The sequence below is a fragment of the Pelecanus crispus genome, chromosome Z, assembly GCF_030463565.1.
Source record: "Pelecanus crispus isolate bPelCri1 chromosome Z, bPelCri1.pri, whole genome shotgun sequence".
NCBI classification, from domain to species: Eukaryota; Metazoa; Chordata; class Aves; order Pelecaniformes; family Pelecanidae; genus Pelecanus; species Pelecanus crispus.
Genome location: NC_134676.1, coordinates 58,019,516 through 58,036,673, shown reverse-complemented (window position 1 = coordinate 58,036,673; position 17,158 = coordinate 58,019,516). Strand labels below are relative to the sequence as shown.

Sequence of the window (17,158 nt, the reverse complement as noted above, 5' to 3'; positions counted from 1 at the left end):
GGCCCCCTGCAGGGAGACGCTCGGCCAGCCCCCTTCTCCCACCGCAGCCAGGGCGGAGCCCACCGCACGGCCACCGCCCGCCGGCACCTGGCCCAGCCCCGCCCGGCTCCCCCCGCCCCCGGCCGCGGCGGTGGGCGGGCCCTGGCGGCGAGGCCTCAATGCAGATGCGTCCCCCGCCTCCCCGGTGCGTGCTGAGGTCAGGCCGGGCTGCACTGCAAGCGCGGAGGAGCGGGGGCTGCGCTCGCGAGAGCCCCGGAGCCGCGGGGGCGGGCGCGGAGCTGCGACGAGCGGCTGGCTCGGGCCGGGAACGGTTCTGTCCCACCGGGAAGTCGGGGGCCTAAGCGGGGCCCTTCCAGTCGTTGTCAGCGGACGAGCGGCGTGTGCGCGGAGGGGGGCGGCTGGCCCGCCCCGCCACCCTTCTTCTCCATGCGGGCTGTGAGCAGGGCAGGGGCGCGGGGCGCCGGGGGCAGCGCGTGGTGCTGAGAGGCCGCGGCCTGGAGAGACGATGGCCAAATGGCTGAATAAGTATTTCAGCCTGGGCAATAACAAGACCAAGAGTCCCCCGCAGCCTCCGCGGCCCGACTACAGAGAGAAACGCAACGGTGCTGGCAGCGCGCCCCGCCCCGACGGGCCCCCGCACCGCCACCTTCACCACCACACGTCGCCCGGCTTTCCGCACCGCTGCCTGCGCGACGACACCAGTGATCTGCTCCGCGCCTACCGCGCCCAGAAAGACCGCGACTTCGAGGACCCCTACAGTGGGCCCGGCTCGTCCCTGCGCAAGTTGCGCGCCATGTGCCGCCCGGACTACTCCGTGCCCGAGGACCTGGGTGAGGTGGTCTCCAAGGCTTTCTCCTCCTCGTCGTGCTGTGCCGCACCCCCTGCCACCTGCACAGCTGGTTCCCCACACCTCTTTCGCAGCCACAGTGAGCGCCGCCCGGTGACGCCGCCCGACGTGAAGTACATCTCCCCCAAGCACCGGCTTATCAAGGTTGAGAGTGGCGGTGGCAGAGATGGTGCAGGCAAGAAGCTCAACAAGGGCTCCAAGCAGATGGTGAGCTCTGTCCCCTCTGCCATGAAAGATAAGGTAAGTGTTGTGCTCCTGTTCCTACCCCCATGGGCTAGGTAGTAGGACTGGGCCTCTATCAGTCCCCGGAAGGATTTTTGGTGAGGGGACTAGCTCCTCTCTGAATGCATCTGGAGCAGCCACTGCTCTCCACCATGCTTCACTGGGTGGCCTGGCCCTTTTTAATATCTCAGGGCAGGCAGGGTGTGTGCAAGGCTGGCACATGAAGTGGTGGTGCCCTGTCCTTTCAAACTCGCCTCCCTTCTGATGGGGCAGGTTTGCTGGTGTGCCAGCCCTGCTCTGGGGCACAGTGCACTGCCAACCTCATGACAGGTGCTAAGGCTCTTGGGTTGGCATGCTCCTGTGGAACAGGATGTCAGTCTTTGAGGGGGTGCTTGGAGAGCCCTAGAGTCACTTGAGAAGCCCCATGCATGTGCCCTAAAGTTGTGGCCTCAGCCCCATTGCATGTGGTATGGAGCAGTCATATATAAAAAATTAAAAAAAAAAAAAATCTGATGCCATGCCTGACTGCCTGTTTTTAAGGAGACAGTTTGTCATGTGTTCAGTAGTAACTTCGTTGCCTCCTAGTTCAGTGTAGTAACTTCTTTGCCTCCTAGTTCAGTGTCAAAGGTGAAGTAGTTCAAAGTCCTGTGTTACAACAGCATCATAACTGTGTTTCCAACTGCCAGGTACCTGAAAAAAACTCTATAGCTTCTGGCTCAGTTGCAAATGTTCTCCCATCTTTTACTGGTCGTTCTCTACAAATATTAACAAAATGCTGTAGACACAGCACTAGAAAGTGGTAGGCTCAGGAACTCAGATTACAGCTGGGAAAGCTTGGCAGAGTGAAGTAGCGTTAATTATTTTGTAAGCACAGCACATATCCCCCCACCTCTTTTGGTCCTGTAAGTATAGTTTAGTTTTTTTCATGTGTTGGAAATTAGTATTTCTCCATTTTGTAAATTGGCATTTACAATTTGAGTGTAATAGTCACATCACAGGAATTCTAAGTATGTGCTGAATGTTATCAATTTAAATTATCTTTGTGTACTTGTTTAAATATGTAACATGATTGCATTGAGTGGTGACACATTTCCATGACAACTTGATAAATTGTATCCTGTCCAGGTGGAATTCTAAATAAATCAGCTTGCAACGGTGATGATAGAAGATTAAAAGTCTAGCATTTATTACACTGTATGTAATATTAGCTGTAGTTCCCAACTGGAAGCAACTTCTTTTGTGGAAGTGAACAACTGAAGTTAGAGTCTGACTATGTTACAGTCTCAGTATATTCAGCTTTCTTTCAATTGCCTGTGTTGATACCATGTATCTGCTTTTAGGCAAATACTCAGCAACTTTGTACTTCAGAGGAAATAACTGCTTGGGTCAAAATGCTTCCAAGTGCAACTGCTATTCTTTTTTTTTTTTTTTTTTTTTTTTTTTTGAGTGGGGCATGATTTTTTTTTTTTTACATTATCTTTCAATTTTAGACCCTACTAAAGCAATTTGAGAAGCACAAAATACATCTGTTGCTAGGTAACCTGCTACCTTGTGTGGTCATAAATCTGTATGCTTCTCCCAAGGCCTTGTTGAAGGTTCTAAAACTTGTTTTGAATGAGCAGCCTACTTTTTTTTTTTTTTAAAGATGCAGAACACTCATGTCATAATCACATTCTTTCTATTTTTGAGAGAGAGAACTATATGTGACAAGCAGGAAATCTTAACATGTCTGAGAAATAAAATCGTCCCTACACCTCAAAAGGTAAGTGTGCCTGCCCCAACCCACAACAGAATCTGGTTGTGAGGAGCTACATAGTTTGCCTGTTGTTCAATTGTGTTATTTCCTCCCAGTAATGGAAATGAAATCTCTCTTATTTCACAGTCCTGAAATGTAAAGCCTGACAGGTGAACCTGGTAAGCAGTGGTCATAGTGGGCAAGCAGAGAACTGCTTCTCTCCTACACCTGTCATTCACTGAGGAGAAAAAATGAGGAATTTAATTAAGAGAATGTGTCTAGTTCAATGGCAAATAAAGCAAGTGGAAACAAACTTCTGTAAGAAAGATATAGTGGAGGGGACAGTAAAGATGGTATCAAAAAAACGCTAGAGGTCCGACATTCAGAAGAGTTGATAGATATGTTAAAAACATTGAGGGGAAAAAAAATCTGAGTAGCATAGCTTAAGCTAGTAAGGGAATGAAAAAAAGATCTGGTTGCCATGTAGGTCTGTCATCATAGAAATATGTCAGTGCTTAATGATCCAATAGTGTTAACTAAATGCTTGTGTTCCATTCTAGCACCTCTGGTTTTTTCCTTTTCACATACAAGGATAGAGTGCTGGGGTTTTTTTTGTGTTAACTGAGAATTGAGAGGTATGGTTTTCAACAAATTCAATAAACAATTTTATAACTTTTGTGACTGGTCATCAGTAAAGAATTGGCTGAAGACCTAAGTTGTGTGTTAAACTTGAGTTACTTGAATGGGAAGGACATTCAGGAAGGTGCTTGTTTGGTGTGGTTACTTATAAAGGACAAATGGCAAAGTATGAATAATGACACACTGGTTATTTGGAATTCCCAGGAAGAAATGATAGACTAGCTGATTCAGGAAGTAAAGGAGTTGGAGATTAAAAACAATGGTAAGCATGACTGTATTTTGCAAGATTCCAAGCATAGGCTGTAAAAGTAACCACAGAGATGTAATGTATCTGGCGTTCAGGAAGCTTTGATGTGTAGAGGTAGAAGTAGCAACTAAAGTTGAAGCAGACAAACTCAAATTGCTATGCATCTTTAATAGTGAGGTGACTAACCTTTATAACAGATGCCCAAGGGAGAGTTACTGTTGCCAGATGTCTTTGACTTCAAATTGGTGGGTGGATTTTTTTATATAGGTAGTACAATCAGGCAGGTTTTGGGGCTTTAATAGTGATGCTCATCTTCAAACAAGGGAGAGAAGACTATGTTAGAATTCATGGCAGAAGCAGCTCAGTTCCTCCAGTATGGAGGATAAGAAATTACTGGCTTCAATCTTTAGTGCTGGCCTGGGAGATGTTAACTGCTTAGCTCTCCTGTGGCAGACGTATGAGTGTAGGCAAGCTGGAACAACGTGTGGCTATATGTTGGAACAACCTGGCAGCTACTGTATTTGTGTAAGAATAAATGCAAGACTTGGCTTACCATCAACTCAACAGAAAAACCACCTGGTGAATTGAGGATCTAAAAGAATGACTTGAAGTCTTCCTGAGCAACTCTCCTCTATCTGGCGTTGTGTGGTGTGTGTAGTGAAAGTAGTAACAGTTGAGGGGAAAGTGTCTGTGTGAAAGGATACTTTGTGTATTTTCTCACCGATTACACAATTTTGAACCTAAACATTCTCTGCTCTGCCTTTGCAGCTGAAGAACCTGAAATGCTCTTCAAAAAGCAACCATATCATACTCTGTTGCTGGAAGTTCTTAGGATTTAAAAGCTGGGATTGTAGTGTACCTGTCCTTAAAAAAATAATTATTTAATAATAAGCAGCATTTTGCACTCCCTCTGTGCAGTGGAGGCAGAACTGTGCAGCAGTTCTGGATATTGCATGCAGAAGACACTGCAAGTTACAAGATCCATTTCCACAGGACAGGACATATCTGATGCTGTAGAAAATAGCTCAGTTCTGCACAGGCAGAGCTGATCCAGTGCAAAAGCATGTAAATGTTGTGTGGCAGCAGCAATTGGACAGGAAACTGTTTGGCGCAGCATAGTTGCTGACCTGATTTACAAAGGTCTGAAAACAATGTCTACGTGTGAATTCTACACTTGTATAAGAAAAAAACCCCTTTGTTTCCATGGGATCCACCTCAGAAGTGTGTGGAACAGAGATCTGGCCACTAGCTAAGCATGAGGGCTAAACCTGCTTGCCTTGAAAGCTTTCCACCCATTATGTAAGAGACCAGTACCTTTCTGACATTGCAATAGACTATGGAAATGCTGTTTGAACTTTTAAGGTCTTCCATAAAAGTACTTAGGCTCCATGGACCATTATTAATGTCTGTAGCTTTTAGTAAACATTGCATTTTTTTCCATGTATCTCATGTTGCTGTCATGCAGCTATAATGCAGCTGGAATTTTTTCACATACGTCAGTCTTATGATTAAGGAACTATCACAGTCTTAGGAATTGGAAGACGTTCAGTTATTACCTGAACATGTGGAGCCTTAGTGACTTTAGGGCTGTTTGAAGTGATGTGGTAGGCTGTTCAGTTGCAAGTATGCCTGGCATCTGCAGTGTATTGCCCAGCTTGGAACAGTGTCAGCTCTGGGAACAATTGAGATTTTCAGACTCTTGGACACAGACAGATCCAAGCAAAGAAAGGCTTATCAGGAAGGAGTATGAAGCAATTAGACACATGGAGATTGAGGGAGGGAGTGGTAGTCTTCTGGAAGAGTGTATCATGTGTATACCCTTGCAGTAAACAGATCCAAACTGTTGAAAGAAAGTACCTCAGTTACTGGATTCAAGCAAGAAGACTGACTTGCTGTTTCTGAACTAAGATGTGCTTATTGAACTATTTACTGGGAGACTGTGACTGAACATGTTCCACATGGCCTTATTCTGAAAAAGGCTAATACTGCAGTGCAAATGCCCATAAGGGAACTGGGCAGGGTGGTTGACCTTTGTCCTATTTCCACCCTTTTCCATGCAACCTGTGTATCTAATGTCTGAACCACGCTTACTTGGCCCTCAATGAGCAAGAACACATGCTTGCACCACTCTTTCATATGTACCGTCTGTTGCTTCACAGGAGAGCATGCAAGATGAACATGTTTCTCTGCCAGGCTACCTTCCCAAATCCAAGAGATCCACACTGCTCCTAGGAACACAGGCTCTGAGCTGTCATGTGCTTAATTTCTGAGCTCATTGCATGGTACAAAGTGCTCATTCCTTTTGGACTGAGAGGGTGAAGGATACAGGATATTAGGTATGAGGTTAAGACTTCAAGGCAAAACATCAGATGGGACACATCTTTCTTTTTTAAAAGTTCCTGTGTTTGTCTTTCCTTGCATTGTCCAGCTGTAATCTGTTTGGTTGCATCTGTAGTCACAGACACTTCAATCTTGGTGTTGTGTCCCTGTCCTATTAACGCACATCAAGAATTAGCATGTGTGTTTTTCTGTCTCTTCAACCTGTATTCTGAGCATCCTATGGTATGAGAGGTGGCTGGTGTGTGTTCTGGAGCAGAGCTAGCCTGAGCTTGGTGCTTTAACTTTTGTCTCTCTATCTGTACTGAAAGTCACATTTTTAAATAGTTACCAAAAGACATTTTGTAATGACTGAAACTGGCACCAGGAGCTTAGCCTTTACTGCAAGGACAGAATAACAAAATTGCAGAATGGTTGAGGGACCTCTGGAGATCATCTTGTTCAGCCCCGCGCTGCTCAAGCAGGGCCACAGAGCCATTTGCCCAAGACAATGTCAAGACAGCTTTTGAATATTTGCAAAGGTGGAGACTCCACAACGTCTTTGGGCAACCTGTGCCAGTGTTCAGTCACCTTTACAGCAGAAAAAGTGTTTCCTGAGGTTCAGATGGAAGCTCTTGTGTTTTAGTCTGTGCCCATTGCTTCTTGTTCTGTCACTGTGTACTACTGAAAAGAGGCTGGCTCTGTCCTCTTTGCACCCTCCATTCAGGTATTTATACATGTTGATAAGATCCTCCCTGAGCTTCCTCTTGTCTAGGCTGAACAGTCCCAGCTTGCTCAGCCTTTCCTCATACGTGAGCTACTCCATTCCCTTCATCATCTTTGTGGCCCTTTGCTGGACTCATTCCAGTATGTCCGTGTCTCTCTTGTACTGGTGATCCCAGAACTGGACCCAGCACTCCAGCTGTGGCTTCACCAGTGCTGAGGAGAGGGAAAGGATCACCTCCCTTGACCTGCTGGCAATGCTTTGCCTAATGTAGCCCAGGATGCCATTCACCTTCTTTGCAGCAAGGGCACATTGCTGACTCATATTCAACTTGGTGTCTACCAGAACCTCCAGGTCCTTTTCTGCAATGCTGCTTTCCAGCTGGGTGGCCCCGCAACATATGCTGGTGCATGAGGTTGCTCATCCCCAGGTGCAGGACTTTGCACTTCTTGTTTAACTTCATGAGGCTCATGTTGGCCCATTTCTCCAGGCTGTAGAGGTCCTCCAGGTCACAGTATGACTCACTAGTATCTCAGCCACTGCTCCCAGTTTGGTGTTGTCTGAAGGTACACTCTTCCCACATCATCCAGACCATTAATGAAGTTGTTATGTTTAACATAACAACCATCGGCTGGACACAGTATCTGCCCCTGGGGTACACCACTAGTCACTGGAATCCAACTAGACTTTGTGCCACTGATCATGACCCTCTGGACCCCGTTGTTCAGCAAGATTTCAGTCCACTTCACCATCTGCTCATGCAGCCTATACATCAACAGCTTGTACACAAGGGTCTTACGGGAGACATTGTCAAAGGCCTTACTGAAGTCAAGGCAGAAAATATACACAGTTCTCCTCTCATCTACCAGGCCAGACATTTCAACTTCCTGACCATAGTTTTCAGTTCTAGCTGAAAAACTAACAGAAGCACTCATGGCTGCAGTGGACTGCAAGTACTTGGGATGTTTTCCATTGGAGGGATGGAAGGCCAGCTTAAAGTTAACTGCTTGTTAATATTTGACTCTAAAAATAGCTACAGTCTGTTTGGTCAGGATTAAAAAAACCTGCAGAGCTGCATTGTTTCTGTAGCTGAAATCCATACATTGATGTCAAACAGTAATAGTTGAGTTCTTGTGTTGCCTCCATATGGCTTTGCAAAAGTACTAGATATTGGGTTATCAGTGGCTGTATTCCCAAAGAATTTCAAAGCGTTTCACAGGCTTTATGTGTGAGTGATAGTGACCACTGGGGGACTTCAGCCACTTGCGATTTATAACGTGGTATTTCCTTATGACTGTGGACTAAAGGGTGCTGAAGGGAACTGCAGGAGTGTGTGTGAACTGACTACCCTCCTGGAATTCAGATCTCTGCTCTTCTGAGATATTTAAGGAGCTATTTTAATCTTGCAAGGTTTAAAAAACCATAAAACCCAAAGCAACAAAAGATAGTCTTAAATCTTCAAAGAAAGGTCACAAGTGGCCCCAATGTAGTAGCTAAATGTTAGATAAGGCTAAATTGAATAGTGAAAGAAAAAAAAAAAACCTACCTAAAAATGGATGTAGTGTTGGAGTTGGCATGGGTGGCAAAAGAAGGCAGGTGAAAAGAGTCAAAATGCCAACAGCAGATTTATTGCCTTACAGGTTCTGATTTTAGAAACAGGTGGAAACTACATGGTGGATACCACATGTTGCCTGTAGAAGGATTTTTCTAAATTGTTGAGCTGAGTCCAGAGCAGTCCATCAGTGTAGTGCTTGCATGTCTTCCATCTTCATGGGAACCATAATATCTGTGAATAGAATCCAAATGCCTACTTAATCACATCCTCTGGTCTACGTATCTTCTGTCTCTCTGGTTTATGCATCTTCTGTCTGACCTCAAACTATTGCTGTAGTCTACCAGTTTTATTTAGGTAAATTTAGGTTTTCTTGTTACATATGTTGAAATGCTTGTAAAGTTCTGAAATCTACATTATATGTATGCACGTAAATATACAAAAACATGATAAATATATAAAATACATAGTTATCATTATTACATGTTATTTTATATACATAAGCATGCATATTGCTGAAAAGAGGTTGTGGACCTTGAGGTCTTTGAAGACTTTCAAAACTTGTGCAGACAAGACCCTGAACAACCTGGTCTAGCTTTCATATTACCCCTGCTTTGAGCAGAAAAGTGGTTTAATTGTCTTCAGAGATCTCATGGAACCTAAGTCTTGATGTAAATGTGATGTTCAAAAATCGCCCTGGAGCCTGAGTGTTGCCAACAGACTTATGTTAATATAGTGCATTCCTGTAAGGACTAAGTGCAGGATCTAAGGTATAGCTCTGTCAAGCTTTTTCCCCTTCCATAGATGAATCTGTGCAGTAAGTGAATGTAGAGTTAGTCTGACAATAGTTTCTAAAGCATACAAGCATACCTTCTTCTGCAAAAGCATGGAAGAATGAATAGACCTTTGTTCAGATCAAGTGCGTGTGTATACAGTTGGGCATGGCTGGGTGAGTCAATGGGAGAGAACCATATTGTGAGGACACAAAGCAGGGCTGAATACTGGTGCTGATCAGCAAGAAAGAATGAATTATGTTGGCTTCTACAGATTGTCCTCTGAATTTTCACATGGATGTGTGAAGGAGCTGAATTAGTTAAGTCTGCATGTGAACATGGAAGCACTGAGACACTAAGCACAGCTAAAGCAGCATTATACAATTCTGTTTTCAACATTTGGGCCACCATATATCCAGCTTTCTTACTATTGTATGATAGCACAGATCTGCAGCCTTTCCTTCAAAACTGCTCAGATGAGGAAAGAGGTCCATATTACGCTTTTCTACACTTTTGTAAGTTGGATAACTTAAGGCAAACTTGCAAGCAAAGTGTTAGCATTATGACTGTTCTAATGTAATGTATATGTGGAAGTGAAACCTTCTATAGACAGAATAAGGTTCTGCAGTTTATTGTGATTTAAAGGACATTTTAACTCTAAATGAGAAATTAGACACAGTAAGAACATGTGTTGGAGCTTATTTAGCCTGATAAATGAGGAGAAAATTTAGAAAGGAAAAGCGTGCATCTGTATTTCTCTTTTTAACCATCAAGCTTGCTAGTATACTTCTGGTTTGAAATCTGATCTTTTGGTGGCTAGTTTGCCATTGTATTTGCTTGGATCACTGAAGAAATGCCTATTCTATATTTTTTTACAAGCTATTTTGCTCCCCAAGCTCACTGACACTGTTTGGTATAGGAGAGATGTCTGTGTCTCTAAGCACCTTTGTATATGTTCTTGCCTACCAGCAGTTGGTTATAGTGTCTGATTCTCAGACGTTGATGAAGAGAACTGCCCCATGGCAAAGAATATGGTTTGACTTCTTATTCCTTTGCTGCCCTGTGTCAGTGTGATTGTATCCTTGACTAACAGTATGCTAGGCACTGTGTTGTGGTGGAGGAAGTAATATGAGACCTGGCAGCTGAAATAGCATACGGTGGATTCTAGTGATAGGAAAAGGACTGTGGTACAGATCTTCCTGGGTATGTCACTGTTTCTGTAAATGTTACTGTAAAACAGTCCATCGGCAAGGAAACAGACATAAGGTGTGGTTTTGGAGTAGTTGTGCATTGTGCACGAAGTGTAGAAAATTGTTTTACAAAACATATTCTGCTAATAACAATGCATGGGATACAATTTTTTTGTTCTTGTTGGGCTTTTTTTTACCTGGTTTTCTGAAGGAAACAATGCCTATTAACTGCTTTGTCTGTCCATCCTTCCATAACTCTTGGATCTATTGGCAGATGCTGGAGTGTGTATTTTCAAATTTAAAATAGTTGCGTGGATGGGTCAAGGAAGGACCCTTTCCTTAATGAGGGGAAAGCAAGTAGAACTCTGTTTTTAAGCTTTCAGCAGTAGCATCTGTGTGGCCTGCATTGCCCTGTGTGAAGTAGGGACACACATGGGGAACTGCAATTATTGCCTGGGGAATCAAGGGCAGAGGAGAGAGAAATGGGGAGGCAAGACGACAAGAAGTGGTTAGCAGTTGGGTCCTGTCACTGTGAGCATGTGGACTTGTAGAAACTGCAAAGAGCAATTTATCTTCTCTGAAAACTAAGCCTTGTCTATGGGGGAGTAGCTCTTGAAACCCTGTTATTAAACACTGCCTTTTTTTTTTTTCCCCAGCACCTCACTATCAGTCCACATCTGTCTCAGAAATTTAGAAGCTACCTTTCCTGATTTGTGCTTCAGTTACATTTTGGAAAGGGAATGCATCCCTCTCCAGAAATCAAAGCTATGAATAAGGCCTGTGATTTCTTCCAGGGGCAGAGTTGATGCAGGTCTTCCCAACACTCAAATTTAGGAGCAGAAAGAAAGGCTCTGTACACAGTTCCATCTGCAGAGTAGTCCTCTAGAATCATGACCTAAATTTCTGACTCATTAATATATTAAAAATCATTCTTTTACTCTTCCTGATCCTTCTGCTGACTATTTTGGGAATTCAAGCATGTACAGATCACTGTATTTGCAGGTTTTCCAAGGCTGTGAACTTTATTTTGAAAAAAGGCGGTACTGAGGCTATGGGGAGGATTACTCCACAGGTTCCTGAATTCAGTACTTCATGGAAGAAAGCATAAGTGCAAGTCTTTATTCATTTGGAAAACAAATCCAGACCAAACTTCAGAGTCCTTCTGTATACATGCTGAGCTTTATCCAGGCTTTATCCAGGCTTCATCAAGGTTCACCTTTCTGATGTACAGTTGTCTGAGCATTAAGTGAAAATATTATATTTTTAAGGACATATCTGCCTAGGGCATGTTTGGCATGTGAGCCCTGGAGGTCACTTGAGGACAAGGAGAGGAATTTGGTATTTGTCAAAAATTTCACACAGTTGTTGTAAAAAAAATCAAAACAAAACAAAAAACCACTTAATATAGAGTGAATTTTACTGTAGCTGGTGACTGGTCTTTTGTGACTATAAATTCTTAGAGAGGATGGGGAATTTTCATTGCATTCTGTTAAATGTGTTAACTATGGTGTTCTCTGACACAATTTCAGTTTCTAAGTTCTCTTGTCTTCTGTATCTCTGCTGACAGTCACATGTTCTTGTCTGTGATATTGGTAGACATAACTGCCAGTCACAAAAGCCAAGAGAGGACTATATGGTCTGCCTTTATTTTAATTTTAAGTATATATTAATAATATATTTATAATACATAAGATTTAATAATAAATCTCCTCCCAAAATAGTCTCCTGTAGTAAGTGTCCCAAAGGTTTGGCTGCCACGAGAGGTCTTTTGTTTTTTCACTTCATGTTATTTACTGTAATTCCTCTTGGATTCTTCTGGAATAGCTTATCCTTAATCATGATGGCCACTAAATCAGTCAAATAACAGTTCTGTGCTGAAGTTGCTGTTTCAAGGACAGATCTTTTGTATTTCCTTTCAGTTCAAAGTGGGGTTATCCCTAAAGACTACATTTATTTCAGTGTGGTAAGTTCTCATTGGTTTCTTTTTTTGTTTGTTCCCATTAAAAAGTGGTTTTTAGTCAGATGGAAGTATCTGCAAAATTATCTGCAAAATTATTATTATTAGGTATGTTCTTTGTTTTCTTCCTGTGGCTGCATATGCAAACCATGCTCTTGGATATGCAAATACTCATTTAAACTTGTATTTATAGTAATAATAGATGTAGGTCTTAAATGCTATTTTTTAAGACTGCAGAAGAACAAAGACTATGCATCAACAATGAAGTGTGCACATTAGTTAATATATATTAGAAGGGTAAACCAGAATCTCAACTTGTATTTAATTTGAGGTGGTGGTGTTGTTGGGTTTTTTTGGTCTTGTATCTGCTAACTGGCTTTTTAGCTAGAGCTATGGTTTTGAATTTGTCAACTTTCCTTTTAACTGAGCTATACTCCTTTTCTTTTGCCTTTGAGTTTTAACAGACAACCTGCTAGAGAGAACTCCTGTAAGTGTTCCCTAAATCTTTGTTCTCTCTGATCGTGGAAGCTCAAATACAACTTTCACTTACTTTTGATCAGTGCACTTCTATTTATGTTTTGGAGTTTTTTTCACTTGAAGTTACTCATGCCTCAAGTTACTATTACTATCTACAGGATAGAAAAATAATATCATATGTGTATGGGGTGCCATAGGATGGGCTTATACAGAACAGGAATCAGCAGTTGTAGGAGCTCACAGTTCACTCTGATAATCTTGCATTCTGATAAGAGATAAGCCACAGTTCTTTAACAATAGCTAGTTGAGACATGAATTTGGAATATGAATGGCTGCCTGAGGCCTTCTGGGGATTCCCTGATAACCATGATTCATTTTGACAGGTAGGACCCACATGAAAGGTGGCTAGATTTGGCAGAGAGGAGACACAAGTTAACTGTGTCCCGCTGCAAAGGTCAGACCCTGTGTGTGAAATGTCCTCTCTAGCCTGCAGTTACAAAACCTCAGCATGTTGCCACTCCTCTGTGTCTAAGGCAGGTGTGGCAGGTACAGCATTGGATCCTGTGTACCCTGACTAGTTGAGGCTTCTGGGAGCGATGCATTGGTAGATGATGGATGGCATCCATTCCCTTCTCTTTCTTGTCATATCTTCATCAGTCACTAGCATGAAAGATCAATTTGGGGGGCAGCTGAAAAAATGTAGCCATTTGCCTTGCAAGTGCACTTAACCCAAGATGTGGGCACTGCATACAGGCTGTAAGCTGGGATCTTCGGTGCTGGCCTTGGCCTCTGGACCACAGAAAACAAATGACTGACTGAGATCAGTGTGCTGGGCAGTGGCTGAGTTGGGAGAAAAACCACAACACAAATATCCCTGTCTGGAACATTGATGAGCCCTGGGGAACATGGAGGCACTTTGATTATCACACAGAAAGGCCTGCTCCTACATGCCTGTCGGGGAGAGGTGACAGCATGGTGCTCTCATCCCCATGACATGGAGGTGATTAAGATTATGATCTGCAGAGCCTCACTGCACATGCAAGGGATGCACCTGAGATACTTATAAGCTTGTGAACAGAACTTGCATGTAAGATTGGCAAGCTTGTGCTTTGTGAGGATGGCATGAAAGGAGTATGGGGACAATGTATTCATGTAATGAATCCTGCTGATTATGTCAATTTATTGTGAATAAGTGACTTTACACAGTTTGATTTAGTAGCAGTTTAGAATTTACTTGTAGCAAGTTGCAGGATTTGGTTGTAATATTTTAATAGCACTCAGTCATCAGTGATTAACAAAATGATTAGACAAAATTGATCAAAACAGTGACTTAGTTACAGATTCAAAGATGGCAAGGTTCACTCTAATACTACACAGGAGTGCATAAAGGAAAATTAAATTATACTGAGTTGGAATGATTCACAAAGGGATTGCATATGTAGGGGATAAGGAAGACCCTCCTGTTGAGTCACGAGGTTCAGAATAGACCCCCTTGCTTTCTAAACTCCTTCTTAGAGACAGTATAGGTGTAGCTGGGCCCACTCTTAATCTCAGACTTGGTCAATGGTTTATGTGAATAAGGATAATGTGTGTATATATATATGTATATCTAGTACATAGAAGAAGTGCATAAAAGAAAATTAGGTTACGCTTGGGAGAGAAAGATTTTGACAAGGACAGGACTGCTCTCTGCTTCAGCCATGTAGGAGTTTCTGGTACAACTAAGGGGCGCTTAACTGACTAACTCGCTACACAGAGGCCATGGCCTGGAATTCCTGAGGTTGTAAAGCAGTGTACCAGAAAGAGGAATAAGGTGGGGGGGATGCACCACCACAACTCATACCCTCTGGCATGCAGCAAGTGTTTTGTTTATTATGTGTACCAAGACTAGAAAACTCTTGTTCTCAGAATCTCTGTTGTTCATCAAAAGACTTTGTCTGTACTTTGTCTGACCTACTGCATATAGGCTTTGAAGATGAGCTTGCTAAGGTAAAAGTTATTGCTGGGGAGATGGCACAAAGATTTGCAGAGTAGGAACCCTTTTTCTGTCTGGGATATCTGAGAATAGGAGAAATAACCTTCCATAATGGGATTGTGAAAAGGAGTTTAGACATTTACAATAGGTATGTTCTAATAGAACTAACAAGCATACTCATTTGAGGTTTTCAAGCCTTTTTGAATAAGGGCTTCTTTTTGAAAGAAGTAGAAAAACTTGAGCCTTCCTAGAAGCTGTTAGCAAGTGTAGAAGAAATCACATGTTGGCACTGGCTAGCTGATATATCTAGGCTGAGAATTAGTAAATTTGAATATATATGGAAACAGTAACAGTCACTTGGGGAGCCCTCTGACAGCTCAGTGCTGCAAAGCTACTTTTAATAAGGAAACACAGATAGAATGCTTCAGGAAGGTGAAGCAGACTGCTCTTTCTGCCTGCCTGAGTGCTGAAAAGTGGGTTTGGGATTTGTTTGGGGTTTTTGTTGGGTTTTTTTTTGGGGGGGGGGGGGGGTGTGGTTGTTTGGGAGAGCCGGTTTGCCCAATCTGACAAATTTGATAGGTGATCTGATTGAAAACATAGTTATGATGAGCTGTATACAATCTCATAGTGCTTGTGACATTATTATTCATCGGAAGAGGAGGAGTTTACACCCACTGTCCAAGCTAGGGGAGGTTTTCATTCTAGGGATTACTATAGTGGATACATGTCCAGCCTCAATGTGATCTGGTACAGATTTACAGGTAATATAATATTATCATAAATACAATAATGAAATAATGTGGGTTTGGACCTCCTTACATTTTTTTCATTGCCTTGTTAAAAAGCAGCTTTTGCTTTGTTAGACCTCTTCTGAGAAACAAGTTAATTGCTTCAGTCCTTCTGTTCATATTAGGTACAGTAAGCTCTTGAATATGTTACTATTATGCTTAAAGAAAATAAGTCTTGATTTTTATCCTGTTTGATAGCATTTTATATGTATAATTTTCCTCCTAGTATGTTTTTGGCAAATGGAGAAGAAGAAATATCAAATAGCTGTTAGACTGCTTTCTGTTTCACCTTTTAGTACAGTTATGCTAAGGATTGGCAAGTATTACTTGTCAACATTTTTAATAGGAGAGCAGCACAGAGCCCATGCTGCCATCCAGAAGCTCTTGACAGGATAGCATCAGAAGACTAAATGGAGGGCATTTCAACTGCAGCACTTTTGCAGATAAACCTGTCTTTGTGACAGGGATAAATTACTGATGCATGATATGCATTGTTGTCTTTGTCTTAAGTGTCTGCAGCTGCTGTTACTTGATTTGCTGCTTGGACATATGTTGCCAGACATGGGGGAGGGTACTTTTTCCTTTGGGTTAACTGTTTTTCTCAATAATGAGGCAGTAATTTCAGACGCTAAGTGAAAGAAAGAACTTTTTTCCCTCCTCTATTACCCATGTTCAATCTGGTGGTTTCTGGTCAAACAGAAACTTCTGGTCACTTTAAAATTTGAGTGGAGGAAAAGACAATTAGTTTATAATTAAAACATCAATCCCAGGTGCTTTGGTATCCCAGCTCTTAACCTGTGACTGAATCTGTGCGTTCAGTGACAAGAAATACATCTTCTAAAATGTCCCTTCTTTGGGATGTGCTTGTGAGTGGTCTGTAGTCCAGGGTTGGAGCTTATGCTGAGGAATGTGGTGAGGTTTTCTTGGTTGACTTTTTTTTTTGTTTTGTTTTGGGGGTTTTTTTGGTAAGCAAAATAAGTAATATAAAAATGCAGTGTGGCAATGTTGCAGGACCTGAGTAGTGACTCCAAAGTGTGTTAGATATTTTGTTTCCTAATCTTAAAGGAGATCTCTGCCTTTTGTAATACAGCGTTCATTTACTCTGTGGCATTTGTACAGGTGCTTGATCTGGAAATGCTTGCGTGTCCTGTTTTTTGCTCTGTCTGGTGGGGTATGCTGGCAGCAGGGGACAAAAGTAGATGCAGCTTCAGTCTCATAGCAGGCAATGTACTCCTAGTTCATTGTTGAAAATATTGAAGCTGTTGGAATAGCAGTCTGCTGTCAGTCTTACTGGTTCTGGTCTTAAAAGATATAAAGTAACTGGTGGGACAGAAAGAGTCTTGGTTGAAAAAATCCCTCTTAAAGAGAGTGAGCCTTCAGGGCAGAATCCTTTGGGCTTGCCCTGCTTTGAGTGAGGGGTGGAACAGTGTGATCTCCAGGGGTACTTTCTCACCTGAATTATTTTATGGTTCAGTGGGGATTCTGATGCTGAGGTCTGCCTCTGTTTTCTCTGTTTCAGACTCTTTTGCCTGTCCTTTTGCCTCTGTGCTCTGCAGTAATTCTCACATAAGGAATTTTTCTTTGCCCTGGTCCCCTTGTCAGCTTCTAGAAACCAAGATTAACTCTACCTGTTCAGTAACAGGGGGGAATGATTCCTGTTACTTTAATGAGCTGATTAAAAAGCCTATATAACCAATGGGACTTACACAGCATACA

General features: G+C 42.6%; 1 protein-coding gene across 1 annotated transcript in view; it reads left to right on the top strand.

Moving 5' to 3' along the window:
* Positions 1-490: 490 nt before the first annotated feature.
* Positions 491-17,158, top strand: part of SHB (SH2 domain containing adaptor protein B) — a 76,148-nt gene continuing 59,480 nt past the window's right edge. Inside the window, exon 1 of the mRNA XM_075726855.1 lies at positions 491-1,087. Coding sequence (XP_075582970.1) covers positions 506-1,087 — 582 coding nt within the window. The 5' untranslated portion in view covers positions 491-505. The remainder of the gene's footprint in view (positions 1,088-17,158) is intronic.